General features: G+C 32.6%; 3 protein-coding genes and 1 non-coding gene across 10 annotated transcripts; 3 read left to right on the top strand and 1 right to left on the bottom strand.

Annotated features, from left to right (window-relative positions):
- Positions 1-1,849: 1,849 nt before the first annotated feature.
- Positions 1,850-4,813, bottom strand: LOC129285320 (cyclin-D1-1-like). Of its 4 annotated transcripts, none has more exons than XR_008587159.1 (6): positions 4,187-4,809; positions 4,010-4,096; positions 3,597-3,912; positions 3,385-3,491; positions 2,264-2,977; positions 1,852-2,177 (listed from the first exon to the last, which is right to left on the bottom strand). XR_008587159.1 is itself a non-coding variant. In XM_054920957.1 (5 exons), exons 1-5 carry the CDS (start codon positions 4,442-4,444, stop codon positions 2,744-2,746), a joined length of 993 nt encoding a protein of 330 aa, XP_054776932.1. In that variant the 5' UTR covers positions 4,445-4,813; the 3' UTR covers positions 1,850-2,743. The 4 variants fall into 4 exon arrangements, 2 of the variants coding, with proteins under 2 accessions (XP_054776932.1, XP_054776931.1); XR_008587160.1 differs by having other exon boundaries at positions 1,853-2,442; positions 2,574-2,977; XM_054920957.1 differs by having other exon boundaries at positions 1,850-2,977; positions 3,394-3,491; positions 4,187-4,813.
- Positions 4,814-7,556: 2,743 nt separating this feature from the next.
- LOC129287233 (cysteine-rich and transmembrane domain-containing protein WIH2-like) lies at positions 7,557-10,436 on the top strand. The gene is made up of 3 exons (XM_054923426.1): positions 7,557-7,943; positions 8,081-8,339; positions 10,225-10,436. Exons 1-3 carry the CDS (start codon positions 7,883-7,885, stop codon positions 10,268-10,270), a joined length of 366 nt encoding a protein of 121 aa, XP_054779401.1. The 5' UTR covers positions 7,557-7,882; the 3' UTR covers positions 10,271-10,436.
- Positions 10,437-11,597: 1,161 nt separating this feature from the next.
- Positions 11,598-11,793, top strand: LOC129287373 (U2 spliceosomal RNA). The gene has a single exon (XR_008587692.1). It is a non-coding gene; the product is annotated as a U2 spliceosomal RNA (small nuclear RNA).
- A 3,465-nt stretch (positions 11,794-15,258) lies between these two features.
- Positions 15,259-24,704, top strand: LOC129285809 (uncharacterized). Of its 4 annotated transcripts, none has more exons than XM_054921716.1 (18): positions 15,259-15,466; positions 16,346-16,404; positions 17,178-17,271; positions 17,458-17,561; positions 17,641-17,701; positions 18,725-18,825; positions 18,929-18,990; positions 19,376-19,478; positions 19,639-19,779; positions 21,140-21,208; positions 21,314-21,370; positions 21,450-21,710; positions 22,010-22,093; positions 22,246-22,356; positions 22,746-22,816; positions 23,338-23,558; positions 23,753-23,846; positions 24,116-24,704. In XM_054921716.1, exons 2-17 carry the CDS (start codon positions 16,402-16,404, stop codon positions 23,755-23,757), a joined length of 1,548 nt encoding a protein of 515 aa, XP_054777691.1. In that variant the 5' UTR covers positions 15,259-15,466; positions 16,346-16,401; the 3' UTR covers positions 23,758-23,846; positions 24,116-24,704. The 4 variants fall into 4 exon arrangements, with proteins under 4 accessions (XP_054777691.1, XP_054777689.1, XP_054777688.1 ...); XM_054921714.1 differs by having other exon boundaries at positions 17,453-17,561; positions 17,641-17,679; positions 18,742-18,825; XM_054921713.1 differs by having other exon boundaries at positions 17,453-17,561.
- The last annotated feature ends 368 nt before the right edge of the window (positions 24,705-25,072 follow it).

The following is a 25,072-nucleotide window of genomic DNA, read 5'->3' as shown; positions in this document are numbered from 1 at the left end:
GTAAATTACATATAGTGACATATTTTTTGCACTTTTTTCTTCTTTTTGGCCTGAATTTTGCGCTTTTCTCAATCTCTCAAATATACTCTCTCCTTTTTTTTTTTTTAATTGTAAAGCGTCTTTTACAACTTTTTTTTATTCTTTATATGAAACATGCCATTGAATGTTAATTACATTTTTGTAATATTAACTTTATTTAAACTCATTAATTATTAGATATATATATATATATGCAAATTTAAATTTTTTTATTTAAACAGGGGTTAAATTAAAATTTTATTTTATTTTTAGATAAAATTAATAACTTAATTACTTCAACTTGATTTTGGTGAAACGGTTTTGTAATAAGAAGTGGAGACAGTTTTTGTAATAAGAGGTAGTGAAGTGACCGTAAAAGGGTTGTTAATGCTGTTATTATTTTTTTAAAAAAATTAATTATTTAATTTTTATAATTTTAACTTAATTATAACTTAATTTTTAAATTTTAACTCGTTATAATTTAATTTTTATAATTTTAAGTTAATTATAATTTAATTTCTATATTTTAATTTTTACAATTTAATTTTTATAATTTTAATTATTAAAATATTAATTTTTATATTTTAAAATTTAATTTTTATAAATATTAAAAGGGTTTGATAATTTCAAATATTAGTATTAAATTTTAATATAATTTTAATCTTTATAATTATATGTTTTAAAATATATGAATTAATATTTTAAATGATTAAAAATATGAGGAGTAAATTATAAGATTAAGTTTTAAATTACAAAAAATGAAATTGTTAATAATTGAATTAAAATTATATAGATTAAATAATTAATTTTTTTATTTTTAAATAAATAAATAAAATGGGACTCGTTAATGCTGATTTGTCTCACGCCTCGGCTGTGTCCCATGGCAAGTCCATTGACAACCCAAAAGCCTGTTGGAGTTTTTAATGCAGACCTGCGGTCTGCTTTGTGGGCTCATTTCTCATCCCAAGATGTTAAAAGATTATTTAATTATTTATTACATTTTTTGTTATAGACATATAAATTTTTTTCCTGCAAAAATGTGTTTGTGGTAAATATACTTAACTGAAAAAATCAAAGACAATGTCGATTTTTTTTTGAAAAATAAAATAGATTAAAAATTCACCTTTTTAATCTTGTTTAGCCTGTTGATTGTTTATTTTATTTGTAAGATTATATCAATAATAAATATCCCTTTTTAAGAAATCGTCAATACCAATATAAAATTATAGACCTTTTATTAAAAAAATATAAAATGATATTTAAACCTACATTATTCTTCGTATAACCAGTATAATTTATCTCTAATTTTGTAGTTTAGTTTAAGCTGTTATTAGACTCATGGAAAAATTATTCAGCTAAAAATATAACTGCATAATAATTGTTATAATAAATAAAGATAAGAGAAACAAGTTATTATATTTTAATAATTTATATAAAAAATACAATTTAATTGCATAATTATTTAATAATTTTAGGTATTTTAATACAAAAACTAGTATAAGCAGTAATCAACTAATGATAAAAGGGATTATGTCAGGTCGAGTTTTGAATAACAGTATAAAAGTATATAACAAAGTGGAAAACATATTCAGGAATTATATGAAATTAAATAAAAAATTATTTAAAATTTTTAAATAAACGGATGTTTAAAAAATATTTGATTATTTGTATCAAAACTTTCACTTCAGTTGCATGATAGTAGAAATTATACTTCTTAATATTTAAATTTTTTTATTTCAATTATAAAATAATTATTTGATTTACATATACCAACCAAATGTATAATTTTAGAGGCATGGTTAATACTTAATAAATACAAAAATTAGTTGTTATTGCCCAACTTTTTTGTTTTGGTTCCTTCCGTACATGCCTTTGATTTGACCTTACCCTCATCGTTCGTCAAATCATATCTCTGCCCCAATTTTCTCACCCTTACACCTGGACGGCTCCGATCCTTTCCCTCCAAAACGCCTTTCCTGCCTCTTTCGTATTCCTGACGTGGCATCCCCTCATCACCTTCACGTCACGCTCCCAAACCAAATCTCTTTGCATTGGAACAGGAACCACATGAATACCCCGTTGGCTAGTGATTTTACACTTTTATCCTTCCATTTGGAGCCTGCTTTAGCCCCACAAAGTTCCTACCCTTGTGTCTATTTCTGGTAATGCGCACAATAGAGTCAGCCACGAAAGACGAAGTGCCAGCTTTTTATTTGCTGAGATTTTATTTACTTTGGCCACTTACAGCACTTGCTGTCGGACACGTGGCTCTCCCCCACTGGTCCATCCGCTGCATCCTTCTCCTAGAATATGTCTCTCATTTTTTATTATTTTAATATACACACCAAAACATGATCAGAGAGCCTTTCAACAAAAAAGCGTGCTATTATTATAAAGGCAATTCATCATGTTTACAGCCTAACCCTGCAATTTAATGAATTTATGGCCAGCTTGAGAGAGCAATTGCAACATGGTTGAAAAGGACAAAAAGACAACATTCTTTAAGATATTAATTAATAATTTTATAACTAAATGTGACAAATAATCGAGATTACCTCTATCCGAGCCAAGTCTCCCCTAACCGTCACCATTGATTCTAATGGAAAGAGGATATAGACAAAAATGAAAAATACAAGTAACCTCTTTCTCTTGCTGACAAAAGATGTCAAGAAGAAAGAAGAGACGTATTATAAGGTGATGATAATGAGGATACTGTAGAGCAGTTCTATTCCCCATTGACATCAGGAGATCGTGCCCCCTTGTTGGGCGGCTCGGCTTCGCTGGTTGACGCTGGGTTCTCAGAGCGAGTTTCGCAGCCGCTGCATGAACTAGCGCCTTCCAACACGCCTACTGGACTCGAAGGCGGCTCCGGGTCGGCTCCAGGGCCTTTATAGCCAGCAAAGGGACACGTGTCCACCACGTAATCCTCCATTAGTTGGTGACAGCTTCTCACCGTTTCCTGTCCCCGAAGAAGAAAGTTTCTTTCAATAAATAAAGACACCAAATTTTGTCACCCACACACACTCACACTCCTTTCCATGCTTCTCGCTTTCTTCGATTTTTGGAATCCAAAAGATATTCAATCTTTCAAACTAGTTTTTTGTCTAATATTTTTGTGTAATCTTAATCCGTGTTATATACTATATGCAGTTGAGTGAGTTGGCGCTATAATGCGAGTCATTTTCAAGGTCACGTACACGTTTAACAATTAGTACGCTGCTACTGCTGATCTATGTTACCTATTTCAATTATTAAAGACGTGAGACTTATTATAGCACAAAAATAACCTGTAAAAGAGTAAAACAAGATTATGAATAATTTATAGTATCCACGACTAAAGAATATCTGAATATATGCATAGGGTACTTTGTTTACTCCATCATGGAAGCACGGTGGCGATTGGCCCTGGCCAGCTGAACAGAGAACGGCGGCGACCGCTATGGCCGATGGCGGAAAACCCAAGAAATCAATAACTGAAATGTTATTCACAGAGATCGGATGAATGAGTTAGATAAATCGTAAATAACAGGAATATATACGAATGACAGAACCGTTAAGAAGAGTCGGGTATGGGGTACCAAGGGTGGTGCTGAGGATGAGGCTGGAAGCAGTCGAGAAGATCCGGGTTATGGATTCGGGTTTCGGGTCGTCCGAGAAAGAAGAGACCTTAGAGATGAAGTAATGGAGATAGTCGAAGGGTGTTATGGAGCGTAATCTCCAGCGTAGCTTGGTCATGACATAGAGCTCCATTCTTTGAATCGTCTTGGGTTCGAATACGAATCTGGGATCCACTAATTGGAGGTCCAGTAATAGAGGCACCACAGGTTCCTCCAGTTTCGCCGCTAAAGACAAGCATGCCACTGATAGCAGATGATACTCCCATTGACTTTGTCGCTGCGAATAACAATCAAGAAATCACGTCAGAAATTTTCGCGAAAAATCAGATATTTTCGGGGATTTTTCTTGGATAGAAAAGACGCAAGGAAGGTACCGGAAGTGCAGAGCAAGACAGAAAACGATCGAGGTAGTTGACCGAGAGGAACGCCGTTACCGGACGAAACTCATAATGTGCGTGAACCTGCATTTCCCAGAGATCGAGATTCAAATCAAAAATGCAACAAACTACTGCTGTTCAAATGCGTTATGCAACTGGCGCGTTGATACGGACCTTCAAGATCCAGTTGATGGCGTCCTGGCGAGCGGTTACGTCGATTAAACGATGACGGCACCGCCGTAGGTAATCCGGGTCAGGCATGTGATGCGCCTCGACGTCGATGAGTCCGCCGATGGTCGCATCGTCGGAAGGAGGAGAATACGACGGCAGGTACGACGACGTCGGGTGGTTTTCGCCGGAGATCACTTCACCGGCATCCTCACCGCATAGCAAGTCACCGGCAGCAAAAGCGTCGGCCGGCGAGCGAGACATTGTGAGGGCGGATGGTGAAAGAGCACGAAAGTCCGGTCACGCCTCTTAACAGTAGTGATGGTATTGGGTTTCGTTTGGTCATGGCTGGGTGTCACTAACCTGGGTTTGACATTGTTTAAAAGCTGAAAAGGAAGATCTGTGAGTGTGTGAGTAGTGTTATTCTTTTGTCTGTTAGTTTGGATGCTCTTTTGCTTCTGCGGGTGAGTCACACACACACGCACACCGAGAGAGAGCAGAAATGAGGCTTGAGGAGTTGTCAAGGCAGAGACAAGACACAAAGGAAGGGAAGAGAAAAGAAGAGAAGTGGAAGGTTGGAGGGGAAGGGAGTGAGCGTTTTAATGCTAATGAGATGTGAGGTGGTGATTCCTCTGTCGCTACTTGTTGGATTATTTAGTCGATTTTTTTTTTTACTTTCCTATTTTTGGTTATTTTTACTGTGGGTGAATTACTTCAAAGGACCAGAAGGGAATGATACTTACATTGAAGCAACTAGAAAATTCTAACTATTTAGAATGATCGAAAACCAGAATCTAAATTGTAAAATACTAGATTACCCCTCTGATCACCTTCTCCCTCTCCTCGTCTAATTGCCAACCCAACATTAATGGAGAACTCGCTGGAATTTTTGATGACTCAATATATGCCAAAGACGAAATTATCCTTGACTGTGCATATTTCACAACTCAATTGGAGATATAAGCCTGGTCCAGAATGAACACTCTCAAAACTATCTTTTTTGTTAATACTATCAAAATGGTTATTGACCTTGATTATTATATGTGATTGGATTGTATTTTTAGATAACGTTTCTAAAGAAACAATTTGTTGTACTGACTAACGTTTTTAACAATCCCCTCACGCGATGGGTGTGAGACTCTTTTGTTATCTAATTGGAGCTAATCTTTTATTTATCTTCATGATTATGATTTTGACATAGCCTTTTAATTTAAAAAATAATTATTGTAAATTCTGACATTCTTTGTGCATTTTTTTTTAAATTGAAGTCATTAGTCTGTGTAGAAATAGACATTTAAACTTGATTAAAGTTTGCTTTTTTTTTTTGGATAATTCATGGAAAATCAAAAGTTTGCATATTAAATTCGCATAAATAAAAAAAAATGGTGCCTAACACGGAAGGAAGGAAATAAATTAGAAATATTTGCTAAAGAAATAAGCTGCAAATAATAAAGGGAGAAAAGTAAAATGCGGACATGAGAATTTTTAACAAGGGCATAATTGTTAATTAATTGTGATTCGGTCCTTCAATCTAATTAGTATTTTTATGATTCTTTGGAAAAAATATTAACTAATTTTGATGCTTACATGTGATTTTCACACTTCATTTAGATCCTATTTGGTATATAGGAATTCTAATCTTGAAAATAGGTTCTACATGTGAACAAGTTTGATAGCGCAAAATCAAAATTCTCAAGAATTTCAATTCTATAAAAAAAAGCATTGAATTTCACGATGATAGTTATGAAATTGGTTAGATTTCATTGAATTATTTTCTCTCTCCACTCTTACCTCCCATCATTGTATCCCTCACCTATAGGCCACTGTCCTAACCATCACAATATTAGGCAACGACCAAACCCCATAGAGGATGCAATGGCGAAGCTCGACACATCCACTGCAACTTTGGACAATTTCAATGTTGGCATGGGAGCAAGGGAAACCACAATACGAGAAAGAGACGATGATAGCGAGAAGAAGAGAAACTGGCCAAACATGTTCTAGGTCTTCAGAGTTTGAGACTAAGTGATCATTGGAGTTGGTGTTGCTGCCGTTGTTAACGAAGAAGATGCTGGCAATGTTGATTTAGGAGATGGTGTTCGGCTCCTCGATGATGAAGGGTTATTGGGCTTGATAGATGGGGATAGCTTTTTTTATTTATTTTTTTTTAAAGGTTACTTTGATCTTTTCCTAATTTAAATATATATATTTATTAAAATTATATCAAGATTTTATTTTCATATCAAACACATTTTTAAAATTTAATTTATTTCAATTTTATTTTTGATTTTAATTTTAATTTCATCAAAAACTTTTTAATTATATCAAACGGGGCTTAGTTCATTTTTATTTAGGAAGATTACATTCATGAATCTAATAAAAACTTATTCTTAGATAATAACTAATACAAAATGAATCATCATTAAAATAAAAATATAAATTTTTTTTAAATAAAATTTATTATGGGTTTTTATATGAATAATTATTTTACCAAATGCTTGATAAAAATCTCCTTTTTTATTTTAACTGGGACTTTACAACCAAAAAAGATAATTTTATACTTTACAAGAGTGATCGATCTCACCTTGCGATCTTCGTGAAAAAAGTCAGCGATTTCGTGATTTCGCCTGTCTGCGTGTCCAGCCCTCTTTTGAAAGTTTTAATCCAATGCTGCTTTAAAAAATTGGGAAAGTAACCAACATAACAGGGAGGATGCATTCAAGACTCCATATGAGGGGAGAAAAAACAGAGAGTCCAGAATCATCGAAGATGATTCGATGATGCACAAGATAAGATTCAACAACTCAGTTATATGTATTAAACTTTATGTCGTTTTTTACTCTCGCTATCATTTTTTCTCTCTCATCTGGATACTAAACGTGATTCTCCCAAAATAATACTCTACCTGACAAGTGACAGGCTATAAGCTCATTCCATTGGATTCGTCTCATAACAGAGTCTCATATCAGCTGAACAGGGCGTTACCAGGGTCCCAAGAGATATTGAAAAGAAGTCAATTGAATCTTGTGTCTGGCATAGGCCCTCTCTTTGTTTTTGTTTTTGTTTTTGTCCAAGTAACGAATATAAATTTTATATGAATATCTCTTTTTTTGGGCTGAATGAATATCATAATCTCATTTAAGTGTAATGATAATAAATAGGGAAAACATATCCGCAGAGAAAGAGGAACGTTTAAACCAGGAACACAGACGCCAGTCCCCTGCTACAAATGCGTGCGTTTCATTTTGAAAGAATGAGAATCTCTCCTTATTATATTTAATTATATTTTTGAATTTTCAATGCGAATATGAAAATTTGCACCGTCATTTTGAAAACAATTAAATCAGATTGCGAAACATGTTCTTATTTTAGGCTACGAAATTTTCAGTGATACTATTTATATATTTTTAGCTAAAAAGTTGAATGAATCATGCGATATATCGGAGAGAATTTGATGCTGTTGCAGCGTAGATTGAAAAGAAATCAATCAATTACAGAAAGAAAACCTAGTTTACAAGCGGAGCGAAAAAATTCACCACTTCTTGCAGGGATCAAATCACGAAGCCTTCATCTTCCCCCAATCGGATTCATCATATAAAAAAGAAAATGGATTGGTATCTCTCGTTGGGTCCATGAGACCAGGGAATAGACATAGCTAGATCCATCTAATTTCCTTCACCTTCCTTTTCTCGACAATCCACAATGACCGATCACAACCAAAACCAGCACCCGCAGCAGCCCGTCGGAGTTCCACCACCGCAAGGTCCTCATCCTTCACTTTCTCTCCGTGTATTTGATTCGTTCATCGTCTCTATAAGCTCGTGATTCTCGAGGATGATATAACATTATGTTATATGAATTTCCAATCTCATTTTGATTTTGAATTGTCTGAATCTGCAGGGTATCCACCGCCGGAGCCAGGTTCGAAGGACGGTTATCCTCCGCCGGGCTACCCACCGCCGGGGTATTCACCGCAGGCATATCCATCTCAAGGATACCCACGGCAGGGATATCCGCCGCAGGGATATCCGCCACAAGGATATCCTCCCCCGCCGTATCCTGCTGCCCAAGGATATCCGCCGCCGTACTATGGACCTCAATACGCTCAACAACCACCGCCGGCCAAAAACGATTCCTCTGGCGATTGCTTGACAGGATGGTAAGTCCTTCTTTTCTTCTCTGTCGATCTTTGTGTTGTCGTGATTCCGTGAGATCCGGTCACAGCCGTTCACTCCTCTGTCGTGCGCGGCGTTCCCGCGTTCTTTGGCGCGCTATTCGTGTTTACTTGGCTGCACTTTGCCGCGTAACTTTCGATTTTCGCTCTCTTTTCGGTGCATATTAGTGATTTCGTTTCGGCATTTTCTGTTCAATTTTTTTTTTGGCATTATTTTTTGGAAGAAGAATATCGTTCGGACCCCACAAGCCACATGTTAGCATAATGAGTCCAAGATAATTTTAAATTTCATTAAAAGCCTTTAATCTTTAATTAAAAATTAAAATTTTTTATTCAATTACTAAAATATCATTTATTCTTAAGAAAACCATTAGCACTTGGAGAAATTTTTGATAAATTTAGTACATCACATTATTTATAGATTGTCAAATGAAATTACATAAATTCAATCAAATAAAATCTTACTTCTTTAGTTAAAAAATCTAAGGCATTTTTTGAGCAGTTTGATGTTAAAAAATATAAGATATTTTTAGTCTTTCGAGATATAATCATTACTTTTTTTAAAAAAGTGCCTCTATTGATAATGACTTTATATTTATTGTAGGATGTTTTATAGGGGTAAATAAGAAAAGATGGGATTAGTTAAAAAATAGGTAACTATTTTATTGGAGGTGAGATTTGATTAAAAATGCTTTATATTTTTAAACAGAGGGAGTATATGTTATTATTTTTTATGATTTTATTTTTTTATCAAAGTATATTTTTAATCTTTTAATTTTATACAAAATTTTATTTTTGATCCATTAATTTTATAATTTTTTTTAGTTATCTAACTTCAACCTCATTAGTTTTATAAAATTTTTTACATTGAACTTTTAAATATTAATAAAATATTTTTAAATATTTATATATTAAGTTTTTTAAAAAATAAGAACGATTGGAACAAAAAATAATTATTTGATAATTTTAATTAGAAAACTAAAAAAATACTTTATAAAATTAAGAGACCAAATTAAAATGTTATATAAAGTTGAAAGATTAAAAATATATTTTATTTTTTAAATAAAATGCTATTTACTTTCTTGCTTCTTTTCTCTCTACTATTATTAATATAAAAATTAATTTATATTTAATGACATTTAAATGTTAGATTTTTATTAGATAGATTATGAATAATATAGTGTGCATCACTGCAATTTCATTCTCAAATCCTGAACTTTTTTTTATGACTGGTTTAGTTTTTAAATTTAATTTGAAATAATTTAATCTTTGAAATCTCAACTTAAAAAAAATCTCGCTTTTATAAATTGAGTTATATATATTAAAATTTAACGACTAAATTTATAATTGAGAGAAAATTTAAGAATTAAAATTTATATTATCTCTTTTTTTTATAAAAGAAGGTCATTTTAATAATTGAACAGAAAAATTTAATTTCAATTGAATACCTAATGCTTTAATAGACAATTAATAAAATCAAAGTTAATATTTTTCGTACTGTGTTAGTCAAAATATGAGAGCTGCTTTTCATATGTAATGCCCAATAAGCCTTCTTGGTCTAGCAGATATATAAGCAGCCTCATGTGAGAGGCTCAAAATAAACAAAAAGCTTACTCTTTTTGCTTCGAGAATGAAGGCAAATATTGTTGTTCTAATTATGAATTTATAATCCAAAAATCCCAGGAAAAAAAATAAACTCTTTCTTAATTGTCTCACTAATTGGTAAGATAATACATATTAAAAATAAATACTATTAAAACGATTACTGTAAATCATATAAATTTATTTCAAAATTATACTTTCTTTATTCCACTTCTGCTAACATGCTGATATATTAAATTTAATGATTATATTTGCAAATTTGGTGCAGTTGTGCTGCTCTTTGTTGCTGCTGTTTGCTGGATGCATGCTTCTAAATAGTCACTAATTACTTTATGCAAATTATGGATTGGATCCAGTGTGCTCTACTTCGAACACAAACATTTTTCTTGTTTTCTAATATTGTTTAATTATATTTTATTAGTTTTTATGAATATATGACCTGCCACTAAAAATGGCACGCTGCTTAGCAGGCTTGGTGTTTCTTTAGGTCTGAAGTTAGTTTCCCATCCTGCTTGATCACTTCAAATTTTTGTTCCCCAACCGAACTAGGGTAGCTTTCATACATTCACATGGAATTCAAGATAAATCATATTATTAACATAATATAAAATTTCTATTTTTTATATATTTTATTGATTGCAAATTACTGCCCAATATTTTTAATTCTTTAAAACTATCTTGCTGTTATCACACAATCGATAATGGTATCAATATAATATATATCACGCGAAAACTGTGTAACTGTGTTGTTGAGTTATATCGAAGTGGGCATTTTTTTTTTATTTTACTGTTTCTGCACATTTTTTGACCAACTGGATTTAGCATGTTGACTTATAAATATATAATCATCGCCATGCAATGCTTCAACGGCATTAACAATCTTCTTCTTTTTGGGTATCATTTTATTATTTGGAAAGCCTCTGATATTTCATAAATACTATTTTTTTATTAGTGGGGCCTTGGAGAAAATTTAAGATTTTTAAATATTTTGGGAATAAAAAGCACATTAATATTATATATGTGTGTATTATAAAAACTCAAAGAAGCTATACTATTTTTGAGAATTTGTTACAAATCTTGTGACTCATTTCTTAAAATATCAGAGAAAACAAAAGGCAACAAACCCAAGTCATATCATCCAACACAAAATCAGACAAGTGAAGTTGCTTGAGAGTCTGGAAGGCACCTCCTCTCACCCAAGTCATATTATCCAACAAATCAGAGCACACTTCGTCACGCCATGTCAATGGTGATTTATTGCCGTTCCTTTTGTTTTTGGTTCCTTTGCGAATTGAGCGTGGGCGTAGAAATATGCTTGCGTGGATAGATAGATATATATATATCATTTTAGAACTGACACGAACCCATCATATCTGTCAAAGTTTTAAAGCAAAGAGTAAATCCAACTCTCTTTCCACCTTAAAATCTAAAAGAATCAAGCAAAATTTCAGGGGCAATCACACAAGTTTGAGTTAAACGGAGTGGTTCTCTGCACAGTTATAGGATTCATTTAGTTCAGTGTTTCCAGGTGAAGGAAAGCTTTCGTAGCCCAGGACTAGAACATAGTCCCACACCGGAGAGTCAACCTCTCAGGGAAACAGTGAGCAGCCATAAAAGCCAGGGAGTCCAACCCAGGAAAGCATACCTTTCTCGGCCTTTTGGCTAAGATCAAGTGTAGTATCTGTTCTTATCAGTTTAATATCTGATACGTGGGCCATTGGCCCACATGATATTAAATAAATATTTTAAGGGGTTGGGTCCATTACAATAGCTTGCTATTGGGATCTTCAAGCGTCGCCCATGCGTTGCACTATTGTACGGGCCTGTCGCACCCCACCAAATCGTAGATCAAGTGTGTGCTCTAACTTTCCTTTCCTGTGGTGATGGACCCAAGTATATTGGTCCGAGCCTTCATTACCTTAGATCAACTTTTGGGCTCCTCTTCTGTTCGATTCCCCCTACGTTGAGATTGAATTAAAATTCACCCACACGCTTGATCAAAATTGAATTAATTCAATTTAGTTTTGTTTCTCTCCATGTACTCTAATGAATTAATTAATCATTATTTTTAAATTGCACCCAAGAAGGTTTCAATTAAAATATCATATTAATTACTCTAGTTAAAAATATTTAAAAAATATTATTATTAATTACATATCTAAATACCTAAATTACGTTGTATTATTCAACATGTTAGTTTTTAAAAAATGTCTTATAATATTAATGAAAATAAGTGATAAATAATATATTACTCGGATGTGATTTAAGGTTAGTTGTGCAGTAGTTTGAAGGAGAAACAAAAGAGTGACATGTTTATTATAACGAGTTAATTTAATAAAAAATATAATTTAAGTTTTAAAACGTAAAAATTATTTACTTTAATTTTTAAATTTACTTCTGAAAACATATACTAAAAATTGAGAGCTTGAAAAATTTCGATTCAGATTCTAAATTTCAATTTTTAATTATAATTTTCTGTCGCAAAAGTTTGAGGTAAGTATTATTGTTCATAGCACTGAGGGTATTTTGTTGGGAGTTAAACCATCTTATTTTGGTGTCTTGCATTTGATTATTAAGATATACAATTACATTAAATAAATATATTAAGGGTGTCTTCTAGATATCCATGAGTTTATTGTTGATAATAATATTAAATAAATATGTTAATGATATCTTTTAAATATCCGTGAGTTTACTATTGGTAATAATAATTTCACAGTTCAAATCAATCTTGGCGAGAGATGGTAATATATCTAGATTTGTTAGGATTCCCAGCGTTAGAATAAAAAAAAAGGCATCATTGTTAATAATTTATAAATAGTTTTTTTTGCCATGTATCTTATATTATATATTAATTTTAAATTTTTGAAAATCCGGTAAAAATATATTTAATATAAATATGTTTACCTTGTATTTTGTTGGCCCATTATTTTACCGTGGATTTTAAGCAACAATAATATCTAGCCTCACTTAATTGTCTTATTTTATCTTAGTAATAAAATATTAAAATTACTGTTCATGAAACAATGAGTTTAACAGTACCATAGACCCACCGTTTTTGTTTTAATTCATTGTTTTTTTCCATTTTTTTTGTTGTGCTTTTTTTTTTTTACTTTGTTAAAAAATCAATACATGTTTGAGCGTGACTACTAATATTTAAAAATTATTTTTATATTATATTTTTAAAATATCATATTTTACATAGTTCATATTTATATAATTTTTAAATTATCTTTAAATTTTTTTATAAGTAATGAGTTTAGAAATAAAATGAAGTGTCTATGTTTTATGCATGCACAAAAGTAAAAAAAAAATAGTAACAAGTTTTTTTTAATTATTTATAAGTATTTTTTATTAAAAATAATCTAATTCAATACACTGTTTAAATATTAAATATGGGCATCTTTTTTATGAGAATTTAAACATTAATTTATCATATTATTAAAAGATTAACTTCTTTCATTATATCCAACTCACATTTGTAAATAGATAAAAAGTTACTATTAAAATAACTTATCATATATTTATCGCATGAATAGTAAATCTTATTGGTCGCCTTTTTTTCAATATGTAATGTTTTTTCACATTTTGTATGTTCATAATATTTTTCTTGCTTTCTTTTTTTGTTTTTAAAAAAAGTTAACGCATACCCAATCGTAACGATTAACATTTAATAAAATTTTTATAATATCATGTTAACATACTTTTCATAAGACCTATGCTATTATTTTTATTCAACTATTATAGTCATATTTTGTGCAATATAAGATGGGTGCAATTTGCTAAAGAAAAAAATTATAACAATTATAATATGTTATGACCTATTAAAAATAAACAATACATTGAATGCTCCCATTTTATCAAGTCAGAACTTCATATAAGAATACAATTCACATGAAATAATGTCCAAAAATAAGTTAAAAAATAAGTGAATTTCTTCCCAACCCATGCATCGCATGGGCCATTTTCTAGTTGCATTTTAAAAAAAAAAAATTATAGATTGGTTAAGATTACATTAAAGCTGAAAAGGGTAAATAATAAAATAAGCCAATGGTCTTGTAATATAAGTATCTAACCGCATGTGAGCTCCTCTGCTACCCCATAAATAGACTGTCATTAGTGTATGCTCTTATAATTAAAAAAACAGTAAATATTTTATTTAATTTTTATTATAAGACACTTTCAAACATTTTATATATATTATAAAAGTTAATTTTTTTGATATAATAAAAAATTAGATGTATTTTTATTTTTACTTTCAACTTTAAATAATAATACAACTATACTAAATATAGTTAATTAAAACAGAATAAAATTAAAAAAAGTGATTTAATTATAAAAAAATATCTAACATTTAAACTAAAAATTACTTTTAAAAAATATTTTATAAATATGATTGAATGGAGCAATAATTTTTAAACTTTAAACAATAAAATTATAGATTAGTTGGCCAAGTGTGTATATATATAATCAATTAAGTTCATGCAGGCGTGAATAAGGCAAGGGAAGTTAAGGAGAGAGATTTAATACTGTTAAAATTTATTATAAAGGATAATAGAAATTAAAATCAGGATGAAGGACAAAGGTAAGTATAGTTAAGTATTATAATCATAGCATAAAGTCTGTCAATAATTCATTAAAATTAACACAAGTACCGTACAAGTTAGAAGAGCACTCTTTTAAAAATAAGGTTGTACAGTTTTCAATTAAAAAATAAATAAAAAATAGTTTTAACTATTAAATTCAATTAACTTAATATAATTTTAAAAAACTTTACTTTTAAATAATTGAATCTATATAATTTTAAAATATTCACTTTTGAAAATTTAAATCAGTATAATTTTAAAAATTATACTATTGAAGAATTATTACTTTTCCAAGAACATCTCGCCTTAATCTCTGAACTTATGAATTTTTAAGGAAGATAATATTATTAACTTATTATGAGTTTCTGGGAACTAGTTTCACGTTGCTTTAATTTATTATTTTTCATCTGTTTGTGATGTATATACATATAAAGGAAATAGTTTTCTCTAAAACACCAAGTTCTTGTTGGTCTTACTATTAAATACGTGTCAGATGCGACAAAAAAATATTTAAGATTTAATTAGAGGCAATTTAATATTTTAAAATATATATTTTAACATTTGGTCCTTTTAAAATAATTACTATCTTAAACATTTTTTTAAATAAATATTATCTTTTCCAGATACTTTGTTATAATTATCCCATAATCATCCAACTCAAATCAGGTCAATTAATAACTAAAATACTATGAAAACGTCGCATTGAAGTTATTTTTGTGTCATTTCCCCCTTTCCGTTTTCTCACAGCTTGAATCTTCTCGTCAGCAAACGTTTCCAGACAACATAGGTTGTCGCCGGGATATGCTTCCTTCTCAGCTGTAACACAGTTATTGGTCGCATTGCTTTATCAGCTTTTCGTCTCTTTTCGATTCGCGAAAGCAATTCTGAGCAGAAGCTCGCGGCGATTTCGACTATAACCTTCTGGTAACCTTCCTCGTTCTACTTATTTATGTATTATTGTATTGGAAAAACTTGTTGCGGTTAATGATTCTGTATCATGGTTTTGACTTAGTTTACGGGCCTCAATCTTTCTTTCCTTTCCTCGGATAATTTGCTTATCCTTTTAGTTTGGGGAAATATCTATCCAAGAATTATGTTTGACGTAGAAAATTGAGGATGTGAAGATAATTTTTACTCGTTCACTGGATTTCTGTTCAATGAAGAATGGTTAGAATTTGTAATGGTTAGAATTTGTATTTTTGGCTTTTTTGTCCAATTGATGATGTTTCATTAAGAAAATAGCACACGATTCTACTTGGACATTGTAGAAAGCAACAAGCTTAAAATACAATACGGAAGGAAATAAACGCAATAACCAAGTGAAACACAAAATACTAGAATATGTATTTGACTTTGACTGTCCCAGAAGACAACCTTTTTCCCCTTGTAGCAAAACTTTTCAGCAGAATTTGATCAACGATAATAAGGATCACTATTTGTTCCTTTCCGAGAATCACACATGCAAAAATGCGCGTGTCTATTTATTTTTGCTTGAATATGTATATATGCCTGTGAAACTTGGTGGGTAGTTTTCACTTTTCACTCGATCTAATTTCTTTGGGCTGATATAAGAGGTTAACATATGGGAGACAATGTAGATATGCATGATTCTTGCTTCGTGATAATTTAACTCCTTAAAGTGTAAATTTGTCTACCGCAATACTTGGTCCTTTCTAGTTGGTTAGTTGACTATTTCCTGTACTTGTTTATGCTATATGATTGTGAAACTCTGACCTTTGTGTTTTGACTGCAATTGAATCCCTTAATTTATTTGGTTTGATGATACTATGTTTTCTTTAACAGAATGGCTGAGAATATGAGCAACGAATCCTTGTTAGCTCAGATCCAACAGCTGGAACATGGTATGCACTGTTTATTAACTTCTATGAATAAACTCGATGCTTTTACAGTGTATTGTTGGTTTTTTGACGACACTGTGATCAATGTTGACTTCATTGATTATTCATTGTTGAAAAAGTACCCATTGTGTTCATTTTTTATTTTGTTGAGAAATCAAAGTTGAGAGACAAGTTAAATGATCTTAAGCCGCCTTCTTTAGCCAGAGATTGAGCTAATTAATATATGTAGGTTCAGTATATCAAATCTCGATTGTTGTTGATCGGGAACTATTCAATACATCTGCATGTTTTGATACTTAAGATCATGTCTAAATTGAAATGGACTAGCAACATCTGAATTGATTTTGTAATTAAAATAGAATGGTTTATGATAAGTTGGCTCTTCATATTTTATGAGAGTTGCAATTGAAAACTTCGTGGTGTTAAAAATTTTTGATGTGTTGAATAGATTATAGCCTTAACGGGGATATATTTGGATTCAAAATGTAAACACCTAATCGTGCATACCTGGTGGTGTTTCAGTAGCTGTCATAATCAACTGTTCTTGATCTGATATTGTAACCAAGAAGAATGTTGTATGATATCATGTTGTTCCCCCTCATTGACAATCATTTAGCTGTAAATGATTAATATGAAACTCATTCTATATATGTATATATTATAACATACGAACATGTCCTTATTGTTACTACATGCTTTTATTTTAATTTCATATTTATTTGGCATGATAGTCATGTATCATCCAAATTTAACTTACCTATTATACAATATTGTAGAGCGTGATGAATTACGCAGAGATATTGAACAATTATGCATGCAGCAAGCTGGACCTGGCTATCTTGCTGTGGTTACTCGAATGCATTTTCAAAGGTGTATGCTCTTACTTTTTTTTTTCTCCAGGAAAATTATCTACTTTTTCCCCCAATAATGTTCCTCTGTTGATGATTGGAATGGTTTGAGTATTAAATGTCTGTGGTTGGGATTAGCTGGAGGGTTGGTATAATTGAAATACTAATAGAGATCAATTTTGTCAAATTTCATGCCTAATTAGGACAGCTGGATTGGAGCAAGAGATTGAGAGCTTGAAAAAGAAATTGGCTGCTTGCACAAGAGATAATTTAAATCTACAAGAGGAGCTTTCAGAGGCTTACAGAATCAAAGTGAGTTATTGGATATGTCTTATCCATTGCTTAAATGATTCATTTGATTTTGTTCTCATGGTTACTTTGCTGTGTTCAGAGTCAATTAGCAGATCTACACAGTGCTGAGGTTGCAAAGGTCTCTTTCTATCCCCTTAATGGTACTCTATGTTTGTTATGTACTCTGACACAGTTTTTGAATGGCAAACAAACTTTTGCATTTGTTTGCTATGGATTGTTGATCCTACATTATTCAAACAATTTTTAAATAAAGGATATTGCCTCTGTGACATAGCATGAGAAGCTTGTCTCAAATTTTAAGTGTGTATTGTACCGTGATTTGTATACTGTAAACTTTGGATTGACTATTCTGAAAATTTTATATCTGAATTTTGCCTTGACGCTTTTGCCATGGTTTACATTGAGGTCTGTAATGGGCACATTGGGCTGCATGTTTCCACTATTGCAACGTAACTATAACTGCAATTCAAAGCCATGAGTTTTGCATTTAACTTGTAGCAGAACATGATGCATTGAGTTCCCGTCTTTATAAAATTTATTTGCTACTTGTACTTTCTAGTTATCATAATATAAGAACAAGCATGGTTGCTGCACTGCTAACAAGAAATTACCTTCAAAGTTTGTCAGGCAGATGGATGGCTCTCTTCTATGATGTGATGTTTATGGTTTTAGATCTCACATGACTAGGGATGTGTCATATTTACCTCTGTAGGATGACTCTAGGATCCAATGTTGTCGTATTTATCTATATTCTTCTAAAAAGTAAATATAACATTTTGATGTGGGAGAGTGAGAAGCAAAACTGCTGCTACTTTTTATTATTCTTAAGTTGTAAAAAATTATCCATATAAAATATTAACAATTAAATTGACTTTTAAAAATCAATGGAAAATATTACTATTTAATTTTTTGTTGAATAAGATATATTTCAAAATAAATTAAGGATAGAAATGACAGGCACTGAATGAGAAGGTCAGAGTTTGAGAATAATATTCTGGCGTTTAAGGCAAGACATTGCAACACAGCTCGCTCATATGTAGAAATACATAACTACGTACAATATTAAAATACAGTACAACCCTTGACGTTGTACACAACATCTCACAACATTTATAGTAATGGTGCAAAGCGCATGAAGCTTTGGTGATTTGCTGACTTACCAGAAAATATCGTTGTCCAGAATATGGAAGCTGAGAAGCAGGTTAAATTTTTCCATGGTTGTGTGGCTGCTGCTTTTGCTGAAAGGGATCATGCAATAATGGAGGTTACATCAATTACCATTTTTCAACACAAAATAGTTCACCATTCTTTTGTTGCTTTATATATTGTAATTCCTGATGTTTCTGAGTCTAAATGTCCGCTAACAGGCTGAAAAGGCCAAGGAAAAAGAGGACTCAATGTCACAGCTAATTAATCCCATCCAGGAGAGGTATGCCCAATTCTTCTAATAATTGAATTCTTTTTAAATTTAGTGAATGATCGTTCAAGAAAAAAATAAGGAAAAATTTGGACTACTTCAGTCCAGAAAATCTATAATGTTTTTACTTCTTTTAATCTGTTGATGATGAACTGGTTGCCTGATTGGGTAAATTGCGTAGCAAAGAAGTAATGGGAGAAAATGAGGAGATCCAAAAGAAAATATGCAATCAAAATTGCATTATTTATAATTCTATCAATGTCATGTGATTATTACATTATTGTTGCATGCCATCCTTTTATTTGTTTATTCCTTTTGTTACGTGTATTACAAGATTCTTAAGAAAAGCATTTGTTGGTCATTGCTCAAAAGTTTACTTGTAACATTTGTCACATAGGGTAGAAGAGCTCACCTCGGATTGTCTTAGACTAAAGAAACTTAATGATGATTTGCAAATTGATATGGCAAATCTGGTGAAGCAGAATGAAACTTTCAAAATGGTAATCATCTGCCATTACTTCCCTTTTTTATCTCTGCGTACTTCCTTGGTTATTCACTTCATTGCCTGTGGTTCATTTATGCGTTTTACTTTCCTAAGTTTTTCAGCAAAACCTCTAATTTATTTTCTTCTAATAGCTGATAATTCTGATGAGTGTACAGGTCATCAACAAATTCTTTGATATAAGGCAACATTCTTTGAAAGAATTTGAGGACACAAGTTGGGATGATAAATGTGCATTTCTTTTGCATGACCCGGATGAAGTGTGGAGTTTTAACGATACTTCTACCTCCAAATACATTGTAAGATTTCACAACCATGATATTTATTCCCAAATTATAAGACCTTATGTCCTTTGTACTGTTAGTGATTTAACATGGAATCTGTTTCTACATTAATTCTCCAAGTCTTTAAAGTCCAAAGCATATTGAGAACCTTCACCCTGAAGGGGAGTAAATGGATTGTCCAACATGAAGATTGGGATCTGTTAGTGTAATCAAGAGGAGATGGAGAAGCATTCTTGAAAAGTCTGTCCCAAGAATGCCCTGTGAGCCCGTCTAATGAGCAGCTTCCTTGGGCACCCATTAACCTTTTGGTGGTCATCTTACTAGAGTGCCCAATAATCTTCTGGTAAGCTGGCCTCCCAGAGCAGTTCTCTTGGGAGTGCCAACTATATAAGATATCACGGAAAAACTTGAGATGTGGGCTGATCCCTGGCTCATGCCCTTCCTTATGACCAGCAAACCATTGGCATGTGAAGAAGCTTGCCAAGATTACCTTGGTTGTAAATGTACTTCCAAAGTGAGTTTGGCAAAGGAGACTACCCCTTACCAGTGCAATGCTTAACTCCAATGAGACTGAGTGCTTGTTGCTTTAAACCCATTTGGCAAACAACCTCTTGAGATGCACATTTGTTACTTAAGCATACCTGCATGACTTAACCCTTCTTTGGATCTGACAGATCCACTTGCTGCTTTAAATCTTTCTGATGCCATGCATGCTTTCCATGCACTTTATACAAAGCAAGGCTCTCTTGTTATTTTCATTCCATGCATTAAATTAACCTTTCTTTTTCTTTTGTTGATAGAAAATCATAAATCCATTGTGTTCACTGAGCTCTCACAATCAAAGATCCCTTACTCCATGAAGATTATTTCATTGTCCCTCATTTGTTTCCCTATTATCAACCATTAGTATCCATAATTGAGCTCATAGAGGTTATAACTAACCATAGGGGACCACGATCTTCCATTGTGTTTTAGACTTTGCAGACATCCTCATGAAAGAGGAGCACTTGATTTACTTTCCTGTTGATCTGGTGTTTCACTCATCATTTCCTTCTAATGTTCAGGTTTTTTAAGTATTTTGTACCTCCAATTCTCCATCCTCTTGAGGCCTCCTATTGACAAAAGTTTCCAGTAGCTTACATTTTAACTTTCCATCCCTTCCTTCTTTTGGTGCATATAAGAAAAAAGTTTAACCAATTTTTTGTTTTGACATGCTTCAAGTTTCTTTGATAATAGATGATCTTGGTTACATGCTTAAGATGCCAAATTCGTCAGGATAAAGTTTAAGTTAATAGTCATTATTTTAATTTTTTTTGGACAAATAATAGTCATTATTTGTCTTCTAGACAATTGTGAAAAACTTTTTCTCAGACAGAGTACATTAGAAGATGAGCTGGAAAGAGCGAGGAACTCTGTGGATAGTCTTCAAAATAAACTAAGGGTGGTAAGTATCTGGTTTATTGTGTCATGTTTTCCTTGTTAACGTTTTTTCCAGCATTTTTTCAAAATATATATATATATATATATTTAGACTCTTGGGGTGTTTTAGGGCTTGGAAATTGAAAATCATTTGAAGAAGAAAATCAATGTTCTGGAAAAGAAACAAGTAAGTCCTTTTAGAACTTAAAGATTTATTCCAATTTTAATCTACTTGCCTATTCTGAGTCCTGTTTATTCAAGTGCAGATCTCTTTCAACATAATGATAAATAATGGCATATCAGACTTCAAATGTTATTATTCTGAGTATAGGGATCACATAAAACATTTACTTAATGATGGGGAAGCCAGCATCAAATCCATAATTAGTGTGATTGATGAAAGAGTCAGGATTTGTGATCAGAGCGGCAAATCAAATTTGACCCCACAGAGTGAGGCAGAACCAGAAGATCATGAATGTCGAGATGTGCATATTAACCCTCAAGCTATACCTGTCTCAGAATCTGAGGTTTGAAGCCTTGTGCCAATGCTGACCCCTTTTCCTTTTACTGTTCAAATCTTTACTGTGGCTTGCTTACAGCATGAGGATGCTGAATGTGGCACTTCATCTATTGTACTAAGTAATTAATTGCTGGAAATATATTATAAGTAGATATTTTTGCTGAGAACTTGTCTTCCAGTATTTTGTGCTGTGATCAATATGTTTATAGCCTTTTAAACTTCAGATCTTGCTTGTTTCACCATTTTGTTGACCCTTGTATTATGCAGCCTGTAGAATTCACATAATTCTTTCATCATCTTTTACAGAGTAATGAACCTAATGTGCTGAACATAGAACACGGTGGAAAAGGTGATGCCTCTGAAGCTCTAGCCCAGGCATTGCAAGAAAAGGTTTTCACATCATCAATATTCTTTTTGTTTTTTGGGTGTGGTCTTGTAATTAGTTTACTCCTTTGCTCATATTTTCTTTACCCATTGTAGTACATATTGTTCATATTTTTAGTTATTTCACAACTTATGCATTACCATACAACATTTTTCAGGTGGATGCATTATTACTCTTATCACAGCAGGAGGAGAGACATTTACTGGAGAGAAATGTGCATTTAACTCTTCAAAAGAAAGTTGAAGAACTTAAGAGGAACTTGCTGCAGGTAAATTTCTAAGGCATCCTGGCTTCAGACACCTAAGCAATGGCATGCTTGTAGCATGATGTTGGTAGAATTTAAAAGTTAGGCTATCGTGCTGTCCCAGTAAACAGAAAGTCAATCATGTTTTCTATATTTCAAAATTCAAATTCTGCCTCATTTTCTCTTTCCTTGTCATCTACTTTAACATTTTCTTTTCATTCCCTTATTAAATTTATGTTCGCCATACTCTCCAGGAAATGTAAAACTCAAATAATAAGGCTGTCTCTACTTTGTGGCTTAGTGCAATGCATTTTTGAAAAACCACTTGTACATGGATCCAGAGAGTTCAGTTATTTATTGACAGAAAATATGTTTTCCATTCTTAAGCTGCCTTTTTTTTTTTTTTTAACCAGGTTACCAATGAAAAGGTGAAAGCTCTCATGGAATTGGCCCAATTAAAGCAGGAGAATCATTTACTTAGGGGGTATGATTACTTTTCCCTTGAAGACTCCTATTCTAATTTTCTCCCCTACTTTTTCTAAACTGTATTTGGGTTGCTATATGACTGTCTATTCATGTTGTCGTGAATTTAGCGTCTATTGTTTTAATGAGTGTGTGTGTTTGTGACAATGTTTTATGTCTAACGGGTATTGATTTTCTTGACAAGATCACCAAATGCTAGTATTTCTTTTTCTCTATTAAATTGGTAGAATCCCATGCGGAGGTCTGTTTCCTCTATTGCAATTAGAAGACATCTCAATTTCTCCTGCTTTCCCAAGGAATCAATGTAAAAGGCGTGCAGTAAGACTGCTGGAAAGCATTAATTTCTCTTCCTATAGTAATGCTTAGGAGCGATTTATTCGTTTTGTAACAATTAGTTTCTTAATCATTTGCCAGCTGTAAACTCATTTTAAACTCTCTTCTTATTTGTTTCTATTGCTGGCTGAAATGTTTCTCCACCCATCGTGTTACATTGTTTTACTGATTAAAAGTAATGACGTGCAGGAAACTTGGTCCCCAGACTAAAGAAGAAAAATCTGTGGTTGATAGTGGAGAAAGAAGGTTAGTTACTCATCAACAAGACGGAAGATTAAGAAACTTACTGAAGAGAACATACTTGAAACGATGGATTAATCCACTAGATGCAACCGAAACGAAGTTGACAGTGATCCCAATGGTGAAGGGAAATTTTTGCACGGGAGACCCAGCAGCATGGACCTTGCAAGGTGCGTGCTAACTATTAGTCTTTGGTGCTTTCCTTTATCGCATCATTAGATGATTGTGGATGGGAAATTTATGCAGCTGTCATATCAACTTGACTCGTTTGAAGAAGCCACCATGAGAAATGACTCTTCTTCTCATCCTTCTATTTACTTGCATAGTTTTGCTTTGTTATTTGTCTCTTGTTTTCCCCCTTCAGAATGAAGATTGAAGTCGCTACTCTTAAGGAAAGCTTAGAAAGCATGGATCATCTGACTTCTTCATTTCACAGACTTCGTCTCTCACTTTTAAAGGTATCACATATGGAGTAAAAGCAGCAATTTTTTTCTTAAGGTAGCTGGGGGATGCTGCCTCATGATGGCCTAGGTGCTTATTTCTAGAGTAATGACATTGATCTCATTGAGGATAACTTACCTTTTGTGAATGCTTGATGTTTCCTTCATATTATTGTAGCAAGAGCTAAACTTAGTGTTGAACTTGCCTACTAGCATAGAATCTTGTCTTTATTTTTGCAATTTGAAAGCTGATACTTTAACATTGGTTGCTTTGATATGGTTTCTAGGCCAAAGATTCGCTGACTTCAGGAGGTACAAAATCTGGTGTTTCTGAGACCCTTGACAACGTGATCAATGAGGCCAAACTTTTGAAGACTGCTCTTGGCAGCTCCCTACCAGTCAGTTGGTCAGCCGGGGAGGATGTTGGCATCAGTGGAGATAGTGCAGGGGACATAAACCAGGACTGCAGTGATGAGAAGGTAGATACTGTTTCTGCTGCTGGGTTTGAGATGATGGAACTTGCCATATTTGCAGCTCAAATGTTGAAGGACACCGCAATGTGTACCACTATGGTTCCTGACATAGAAGCTGTATGAACCCTGCTTTGTGTGATTGTTGTTTCTGGCATTCCTTTCAACAGTATAGATTGATGGCCCTGTAAGGCACTGCTCTGATGAAGGGTGGATGATGTAGAATTTATAGGTAGGAGGGTAAGAATTTTGGGGAATTTGTTTCCGAAGGGAGAAAATTAAAAATTGTGCTGGACAATCGTAGTGCTATCGTTTCATGCTTGTACGAATTTATTTATTATGTGCGTCTTTCATTGTACATGCAATGTACAGTTTGGTTGATTTGAATGAGTTTGTTATCATTGTAGCTCAAAATCTCAAGATTGACTATAGGTTGATTTGAATGAGTCAGTTATCATTTTGGCTCAAAATCTCAGGATTGATGAGTACTTTTACTATAGTCTGGGGGGTATTTCAAAAATAAATGGGGTTTTTATTTTGAATCAATTTGCTGGAAGTAAAAAATCATATAAACGATATCAAAAAAAAAAAATCATATAAACTAATTCAGTTATGAGAAATTGATATCCATTTCCGCCGTAGAGATTGACATACGGGTTCTGTTTTACAACAATTTCTCTTAATCTTTTCTTGGGTGAATTTCTCTTCACCCTCCTTTGTTGGATGGGATGGTACTATGTATAGCGGTCTATCTTTTAGCAGGAAAAGTTATTG

The sequence above is a fragment of the Prosopis cineraria genome, unplaced genomic scaffold, assembly GCF_029017545.1.
Source record: "Prosopis cineraria cultivar Desert tree isolate PC_DT_omini unplaced genomic scaffold, ASM2901754v1 PC11, whole genome shotgun sequence".
In the NCBI taxonomy this organism is placed as follows: Eukaryota; Viridiplantae; Streptophyta; class Magnoliopsida; order Fabales; family Fabaceae; genus Prosopis; species Prosopis cineraria.
This window is presented reverse-complemented; position numbering and strand designations above follow the sequence as displayed.